The sequence below is a fragment of the Fukomys damarensis genome, unplaced genomic scaffold (genome assembly GCF_012274545.1).
Source record: "Fukomys damarensis isolate Sample0158 unplaced genomic scaffold, DMR_v1.0_HiC HiC_scaffold_4, whole genome shotgun sequence".
In the NCBI taxonomy this organism is placed as follows: domain Eukaryota; kingdom Metazoa; phylum Chordata; class Mammalia; order Rodentia; family Bathyergidae; genus Fukomys; species Fukomys damarensis.
The window spans coordinates 8,182,206-8,191,350 of record NW_022900916.1 but is presented as its reverse complement, the minus strand read 5'-3'; the positions used below and the strand labels follow the sequence as shown (position 1 = coordinate 8,191,350).

At 41.1% G+C, this 9,145-nt stretch overlaps 1 protein-coding gene across 1 annotated transcript in view; it reads left to right on the top strand.

Moving 5' to 3' along the window:
* Dnajc2 (DnaJ heat shock protein family (Hsp40) member C2) overlaps nucleotides 1-9,145 on the top strand; it is a 31,497-nt gene that overhangs the window by 2,596 nt on the left and 19,756 nt on the right. The window contains exons 2-3 of the mRNA XM_010637046.3: nucleotides 2,321-2,511; nucleotides 4,890-4,965. Coding sequence (XP_010635348.1) covers nucleotides 2,479-2,511; nucleotides 4,890-4,965 — 109 coding nt within the window. The 5' untranslated portion in view covers nucleotides 2,321-2,478. The remainder of the gene's footprint in view (nucleotides 1-2,320; nucleotides 2,512-4,889; nucleotides 4,966-9,145) is intronic.

Genomic DNA, 9,145 nt, shown 5'->3' with positions numbered 1-9,145 from the left:
CCCGGAGGTCGGGACGCAGACCCTGACCTCGCGCTTAGTGTGGAGGCCCGGAGCTCCTCGGAAGTATAGCCCTGCACCGTGCCGTGCCCGCGAGTTTCCGGTCTCGGCGGTTCATAGCTGCCCCAGCCACTTCCTTAGGCGCTTGTCGAATGGGATTTTGAATTTATCCCGCGGCACGTGTTGTGTTTGTATGTCTGTGTGCTGTGCAGTTCAGAGGGAAAGGCTCCTAGGGCAATGTTTCTAAAAGCCACACCCCCCGCTGCACAGGTGGTATGTTTTTCACTGTTTGAATCCCTTCCAAAGTGGAGAGCTCTTAAATCTCCCAAACCAGTGCCGGGGATTTAGCTCAGCAGCATCGCACCTGCCTCGCAAGTGCGAGGTCCTGAGTTTGACCCCGGCACACACCCCCCCGCCAAAATCTCCCAAAGCAGTTAAAACTTAAAATTTAAGTCGGTTTTTAGAAAATGGTGGCCATCAGATACGAGGAAAAATTTTAATCTGAGGTATTCATTACTGGGCAAAAAAAAAAACAACTTTGTTTTTTTATGGAATATTGAAATTTAAAATTCATTTGGCTTTTTTTTTCTTCATTGAGTTTATTGGTACATTCTAGGTATACAGTACAGTTACATTCATTATTGGGATCTTGTACCTTTACATGACAGGCCTTGGTTCTCATTTTTTCCCCTTGTCCCTGCCCTCCCTTCACCCCCTCCTCCCCTCCCCATTTACAAACATTTTATTTCCATTTTTTTATTTTCTCCTATTTTTTTCTTTCCCCTATTACCCTTCCCCTACCCTTCCCACTTTCCCTACACCTTTAGCCCCTTCCCATTTCACAATGTCAGTTATCTTATTAGGATCTTTTGTACTATTATAGTTTATTCACACCAGAGAAACTATTCAGTATTTACACATGTGTGACTTATTTATTTCACTTAGGAGTATATCCTCAATATGTATCCATTTTCCTATGAATGACTCTAATTTCTCATTCTTTATGGCTGAGTAGTATTCCATTTTATGGACAAACCACATCTTTATCCAATCTCCAACTGATGGGCAAATGGGCTGTTTCCAAGTTTTAGCTGTTACAAACTTTGCCGCTATAAACATGGGTGTGCATATATCACTCTGGTACGATTCTTTTAATTCTTTAGGAAAGATACCCAGCAGAGGGATGGCTGGGTCAAATGGAACTTCTAGTCCCAGCTCTTTGAGGTATCTCCATATTGATTTCCATAGTGGTTGCACCAGTGTGCACTCCCACCAACAGTGGAGAAGGGTTCCTTTCTCCCCACAACCCCGTTAACATTTGTTATTGAGTGATTTCTTGATAGCAGCCATTCTTTGTGGGGTGAGGTGGAATCTCAGTGTTGTTGTTTTCATCTGCTTCTCTCGAATGACCAGTGATGTGGAACATTTTTTCATATATTTACTTGCTGCTTTTACTTCTTTGAGAAATGTCTGTTCATTTCAGATGCCTGTTTTCGAATCACGTCCTTATATTTGGGGGTCATTTGGCTTTTTCTGACCGAAATTATCATTTTTGAATTGCTAATTTACAGATATGCAGTGATTTACTCCCAACTTCCTGGTGATACACATAATTTTATACAACGGTTTGTAATTTTCAAAGTGCTTTATGCTTTGTCATTCAATCTTCCTAGGAACTGAATAAGTATTGTTCCTATTTTACAGTTGATGCCATTTCTGAATCACTTCAAGGTACAATGTGCTGCAACTCCAGTTAGTAGATCCACATTAGCTGCTTGGAAAATTGTCTTTCAGAAACAAAAGTCATTGCTAGTGAATCCTTAAAATTATGAGGAACTATTTCAAGGTTTCAATAAGTAAGATACCTTGAATCTCTTTAGAAGATTTTGGTTTTTTGAGGCTGCTTTTGGTGGTATTGTATCATTTATTGCTTCATTACCATCACTGGTCTAAAAGTAAAGTAGTTTACAGTGGTTCTTCCTGTTCATCACATTCCTTTCACATCCGCAGAAAAGTATTGATTTATTGTTACTGTTGCTGAATGTGTGTGTTGTCAGCTCCCTGGGAGAGGTTGACGGAATACACTGTAAATACTAAGAAATGCTGATTTTTTGTTGTTGTTGTTGTTGTTAACACTCATATAAAATGGATAACTATAATTATTTTTGTAGTTAGTTGATGTTTGAAAATTACATTCTGAATGCATCACGATTTTGAGCTTAGGTCCTAAGAAAGATTGTTGCCTTGAAACAGATGTTTCATGCAGTGCATTGAAACCTCTCCTATCACTTTTTTTTTCTCCTCTTACCACTTTCCATGACAGCTTCTGCACTTTGTCGAGTTGAACCTGTGGGAAGATGGTTTGAAGCTTTTGTTAAGAGAAGAAGCAGAAATGCTTCTGCCTCTTTCCAGGAGCTGGAGGATAAGAAAGAGTTATCAGAGGAATCGGAAGATGAAGAATTGCAGTTAGAAGAATTTCCCATGCTGAAAACACTTGACCCCAAAGACTGGAAGGTATGTAGTGTCTGAATCTTTTGCTCAGTGCAGGGATGTCGACATATAGCAGCAATCCAGGGTTTTCCATTAACAAGCCTTGTATGAAGGCAGTTCAAGGAAGTAAGAATGATGGAGTGCCACTTACCTAGCCTGTAGATGAAGATGAACTGAATTGTGGCTGGGTTTTGAGGAAGAGGTTTGTTTGTTTGGTAGAATTGACAGGCCTCAGTGACCTTGGCTGTGTGGCCCGAGAGAAGAGGAGGAATTCAGAAGTCTGGCTTGAGTGACCTGATAAAGTGTAATATCAGTGACCAGCCCTGGGACGCAGGATGAGGAACTTGCATGGAATGATGTGTCCCAGTGTGGCTGTGTCAGATTTGAAGTTCCGCTGGCACAGTTGTCTAGAAGATGGTTAGAAATTGCTCTTTGGCTCCATTAAGAGATTAGAGCCAGGATCATTTTGATGTTGTTGGCACATGGGTTATGTTGACACTGTGAGAACTTGAATGACACCAGCCATGAATAAGAATAATGAACAACAGGCATTATCTATGTATGCCGTGAACATAGAATGCCTGGGTTCAAATCTGATATGACTTCAGTGCACTGGGACCTTGGGAAAGTTACTGGGCATCTAAGCATTTATTTCCCTTGTTGGTACAGTGAGACTGTTAACAGCTTGCAGGATTACAGTGAGCTTGAATGAAATGGTGTGTGCAGCAGCATGTCAAGAGTGGGGGAGAATGCCAGGCAGGGGGTGACCAGGGACCCTCTCTTACTTGGGATGGGTGACTGTGGCGAAGGGTGCTCAGAGGAGAAGTCTGCAAGCAGTGTGGGCAGTGGACACAGCCTCCCTGAGTGAGGTGCCCTAGTGTCACAGTGTACCGGGAGAAGAAACCTCAAGGCTCACCCTGACATAATCAGGAAAGCACTAAAAGTGGCTAGGAGCTGCTCCAGGAGGTGGAAGCCAACAGGGGAGCGTGAACACTCCAGGGATGGAGGCTGCTATGTTGCCACTGGTGGTTGAAGTAAAGTGAAGGTGGACATTGATGTGAAAAAAGCAGCCTCATTGCCCATGAGGTAGGATGGACAGAGTAAAACAAGATTAAAGTGGGTTGAGAATGAAGGCAAGAGGCAAAAAGCAAATGGTGTGGGCGCCTTTCTCTGGAAGCTGAGCTGTGACAGCAGAGCTGTGGGTGCTGACTGGAAGGGCGGTCCCAGATGGGGAGACAACAGCATCTATACCTGAAGAAAATAACCCAGTTGAAATTGAGGAGAAGCTGGTAGATGCTAATCTCCGAGACAGCTATGGCTGGATTTCAGGATGTGGAGTAATTTTTCTCAGTAGGAAGGGCTGTCTTAGGAAGGGAGGCAAGGTATACAGGTACAGAAGGGCTGGGGGAAGAGTCTGGCTTTCTGGTAAGGATAATTTAAGTTTGTTTTTTAGGTATAATTGACATAAAATGCTACATGTGATGCCTCAAGTTTGATGTGTTTGAGATAGCTTTAGTTTTTAACTGAGTAGTAGTTTTTAGCTGTCCATCAGCAGGTGGAGAAGGAAAGGGGTGTGAGGGATGAAGCAGACCAGAGAGTGGAAGGTGGACAGCTTGGAGTGCACTGTGATTGCCAGGCACAGTGAAGGAACCCAACATGCAAAGCCTAACCCTGCATGAAAGGGAAACTGTCACCCTGTGGGGCTTTTTTCTCTTGTGTCATAGGCCCTCAACTCCTCTTCCTGTATACTTGGCCTCATTCTCCAGACAATGCACACAATCTGATCTAAGGATCAATGCTGCCTCAGCTAGGCTGTCGGCCAGAGCATCTGCTTTGTACCCAAGGACGCCTTATCCACAGTTTTTCAGAACTTCCAGCCAACCTGTCTTCTTTGTTCTGCATGGCTCCTCACTGTCCACTGACCCAGCTCCTGGACCTAATGTAATGGTCCTCATGGATCAGAAATGTGTCTGGATGTCCCTTGATTTAAGGATAGGTATGGGCTAGTAATAGGTTCTTTTGGACAAAGGGGTACTTTAGTTAGGTAAGCTTAGGAAATTCTGGGTATAGGTTCTGTTAATTGGATTTTGTTTTGTAATTGCAAGATTTCTCAGAGCCTGTTAGCTTATGTGCATACAAATCATTACGAAGGCTGTAGAGAGTTGGTGCTGGTGGCACACTCAGGGCCAAGCTGGACTACATAGGAAGAACTTGCCTCAAAAACAAGACAAGAAAAGGCTATTCACATTTCCTACACATTCATGACCACAGAGCCTTTTCTGTGTAGAAACTGTCCCTGGCTTTTAATGTCATTTTAAAAAACACTGTTGTAGGATATGGAACATAAGGGGCAGGGTATATTAGTCCAATTCCAAGTTGACTCCCTTTTGTGTCTTTATCAGAACCAAGATCATTACGCAGTTCTTGGACTAGGCCATGTAAGGTACAAAGCCACACAGAGACAGATCAAAGCAGCACGTAAGTACTTATTTGGAAATAATCAAATATTTGACATAGGAAGTGGTATCCTTTTTAAAAAGGCACACAGGGTCATAATATGTAGGTGTAATGCTACATTTAACTGCATGTCTTATATTGTCATAACAGTGTAAAACCAGTGTCCTTTCCTTCAGAAACGACTTTTTATACAGACTGTCTCATTAGGGATAAGAAATGTCTGCATGTGTATGTGCGTGTATATGTGCGTGTGTGAGAATGAAAGAGAGAAGATAAAGAACATTCTGTCAAGCCAGCACTCCGGGAGGCTGAGGCAGGGAGGATCACAAGTTTAAGCCCAGGCTGAGCAATTCAGCAGCAATTTAATGAGACTCTGTCGCAAAATAAAAATAAAAAGGGTTAAGGATGTAGCTTAGAGCAAAGGCTCTGGGCTCAGTCCCCAGTACCGTGAGCAAAAACAAAACAAATTCTCACAGTGGCAAGCTATTAAAAAAATAAAAATAGGTAGCCATATTCAGTGGAATCTCACTTTGTTAGTTTGTTTTTTTGGTATTATTTTGTGATTTTGCATCTTGCCTTTGCTGATATCATCCTTTCTGCTGCCCAAGAAAGAGTTATTATTTTGAATGACAGAGTTAAAAATTGGGGAAAGAAAATGTTGGGAACCAGATCTTCATACGCTTTTTTGAAGTCGTCCCTTCATGTTCCCAAGTGCCCTGGCCTTTGCATTCCTTCCCATGTTCCTTCCCATGGACATAATTCTGTATCGCATTCACGACAGAGCGTACCTCAGGTCTTGCTGCCAGCGGCTCTGATTTGAACTTGATCATCCCAGCAACTTGAACCACCAATGGCACACGGATGACTGTCCCCCTGGAGGTTTGAGCCACGGGAAGCATAAGATCTGATCCTGTTGTTGATGGCAGTAATGCAAAGAAAGGCATTGACTTAGTAGACCAGATGTTATCGTATTGAAGCTTTGTAAGGAGAACATTAAAATGGTATAAAAAATTGTAACCCCTGATTTATGGTACAGCCATTGTAAATTCCTGTTATATACACTGTATTTGTATTTGAGTGGTAATTATTTAGATTCAAGCAACTAACTAGATTTGGCTGATTTATACACTTGATTAATTTTGAGTAGAAAGACTGATAAAAGTAATTAGATCCATTTGTACCAAGTGGCTCAAGCCAGCAGGAATTTGTCACACATTCATTCACCTGATTAGTGAGGTTTCAAGGAGGAGGTGAAGGTGATGAGTTTTCTGTTTCATCCTGGAGAGCGTCTGCCCTCCACTGTGGAGAATGGGTGTTGAGGCCAGAGGAGGTGAGAGTGCAGCCATGCGGAAAGGACTCGGGACTCAGGGCCAGTTGGGAGGAGAAGGCGCACCCTCCATGAGCACGGTCCTAAAGAAATACCGCTGACGGCTGGGGTACGAGATAGGCTCAGCCTTCCCTACCAGTGCTGCTGTTCAGGAAAGTCACCAGAAATATGTTTTTTAACAAAGTGAAGGAAATGGTCAGATTATTTTAGACCTGTACCAGCTTTGTAAAAGGCCAGCATGGTTTTAGACAAAGCATACATTAATGCTTATGAACTGTCACACCATACACATAAATGCCAGAAAAACTTCATTGTTCAAGGAAAACTGTTTGCAGAGTCTTAGTATGAGAATAGCAAATACAGATGTTCCTTGTTTATTGGCTGCCTATTTAATGACTGTTTGGACTTAGAACACATTTTTTTTTTTCTTGTACAGTTCTATATGCCTTCTTTATAGAGCGTCAGAGTCTTTTGTGCAGTACATCTTGTTTATACAGCACTGTGATTTTTGCTGATTGCACTGTACAGTACAATGCTGTAGTTTTATGTCCTGTTACACATTACAGTACTGCATGCCAGAGTTGTGCAAATGATAGCAAAGTGATCAAGTTCGAGTCTCCTCTGAACATTTCTTTGTTCTGAATATCACAGTATACGTGCTATGTGCAATTCCACTTTTAATGATCTAGGAGCTGCATCTTGGTCATTGAATGCAAAATATTTTGCTAAATATATCATGACGCATATAAATTTGTGAGAAAATGTTAAGTTATGTACAAATGAAAATCACTGATATTTTAAAATGAAGGAATTTTTTTTCTCTAAAGAATAAAAATGATCCATAACTTGTAAAAGAAATACCCATTAGCTGGACATGGTGGCTCTCGCCTGTAATCCCAGCATTCGGCAGGCTGAGGCAGGAGGATCACAGTGAGTTCAAGGCCACTGGCCAGCCTGAACTACATAGTGAGACCCTTTCTCAAAAGACCAAAAAAAAAGAAGAAGCACCATTTACTCCTATTATGTCTGTTTTCTTCTGTTAAGTCTATTCTCTTTATTGACATAGCAAAAATTTATTTTATTTTTTATTTTTTTGGTACCAGGAATTGAACTGGAGACCTCATGCTTGGCCAGGCAGGTAGATGTGCCACTGAGCTACATCCCTGGCCCTAATTTTTTAATATTGTGTGGCACAGTTTTGCAGCAATTGTTCAGAGATTGTTATCTGAAAGAAGAACTTTTTACCACCCTTGTTGGATATTTTATCACTGTTTATTGAGAAGGCAATTGTCATTCTCTTCTTCTCACTAAAAAACAGTTGCTACTTACTGCTTTCTGAAAGTCTAGTCCAAGTGAAAGTGTAGTTAGTATTTGCAAGTCTATAATTATTTGCACAAACAATAAAAATATAAGTCTGAGCCTGCTCTCACTGAGCTTGTAAATGACGTGAGATCCCTTGAGTTCTCACATCCTGTTACAGACAAGGACGGTTTTATTTTTGTTAATATGTTTTGAATGACTATAAGGAAAATTAGGAAGTCATTTAAAGTTGAATAAAGTAAGTGTTCGTTTTTACTTTTTATTGCATTAAAAGAATTAATTAAAAGAATAAATTACTAGGTAAGTTGAATAATGGGTTAAAAGAAGTACTTATATTAAGGTGATATTTAAATTATTCTTGTAATTTTTTTTCTTGGTACTGGGGATCAAACTCCAGACCTTGCACTTGCGAGGTAGGTGTGGTGCCACTGAGCTAAATCCCTGGCTCTTATAATTTTGTTCTTGAAGTATACACTGGCATATGATACCTGTTGGTTTGATGTTTTGGAAGAAAGAGGTCTAATACTTTGAATTTTCAAGATTTAATAATTTTAGCTTAGATTACATGTGACCTTTTAAACAAAAGTTTTGAGCCGGGGATTTAGCTCAGTGGTTCCGCCGCCTGCTTCCCAAGCCCAAGGATCCAAATTTGATCCCCGGTACAACAAAAGGGGGAAAAAATAAAAGCTTTGATACCAAGCTTCTAAAAATTAAAAATCATGTTTAAAGACTTTTATAATAATAGCAACGTGAATGTACAATAAAAGCCCCTTTCTGGTGCACTCTCAAAACACGTGAGTCTTAGTGACTTAGCAAGACCCTGTCTCAAAATAAAAAAGGTCTTGGGACGTAGCTGAGTGAAAAGAACCATGGATTCAATTCCCAGTATGGCAAAAAACCAAAACCCCCGAGAAACTTTGAGGAAGGGACTAAAATATCAGTAAATTTATAACAGCTGTGCCTAAATTGTCCTTTGACTTTTTCATAATGACAATGACTTTGGCCCTCTTTACCTTTTTGTTGTTTTGTGTGTGTGTGTGTGTGTGTGTGTGTGTTTGGGAGGGATCAAGCTTGGGACCTTGCTCTTGGGAGGCAGGTGGCAGCACCTTTTAGCTAAATCCCCGGCCCTCTTTACCCTTTTTTAAAAAATTGAGTAACGTGTTCCCCTGACTCTAGGAGCAGTGTGTAAGTAGGATAGTGTAACCCCCCCGCTAATATACATAAAGTGACAGAAGATGCTTAGGCAGACAAATCAGTATAGGAAAAATAGTGCACCCTAGAGGAGACTACAGGTTGAGCCTCCTCTCAGTTGGGATGTGCCTCTCTCAGGCTTTGTCTTTAGGTTCAAATGGCAACTAACTTGCTTTCAAATTAGATATGAAGACACTAGTAGGAAGAGATAAGCATAAGTAGAAGAAATAAGCAGAAATTGTATGAAAACTAAACATGAGAGCAGACTTTAAAATCGTACAGGCTGATGTACAGTTAGAAAACACAGGAGAGGGCTGGGGAGTTACCTTAGTGGTTCGGCCGCTTGTCTTGCAAGTGCAAGGA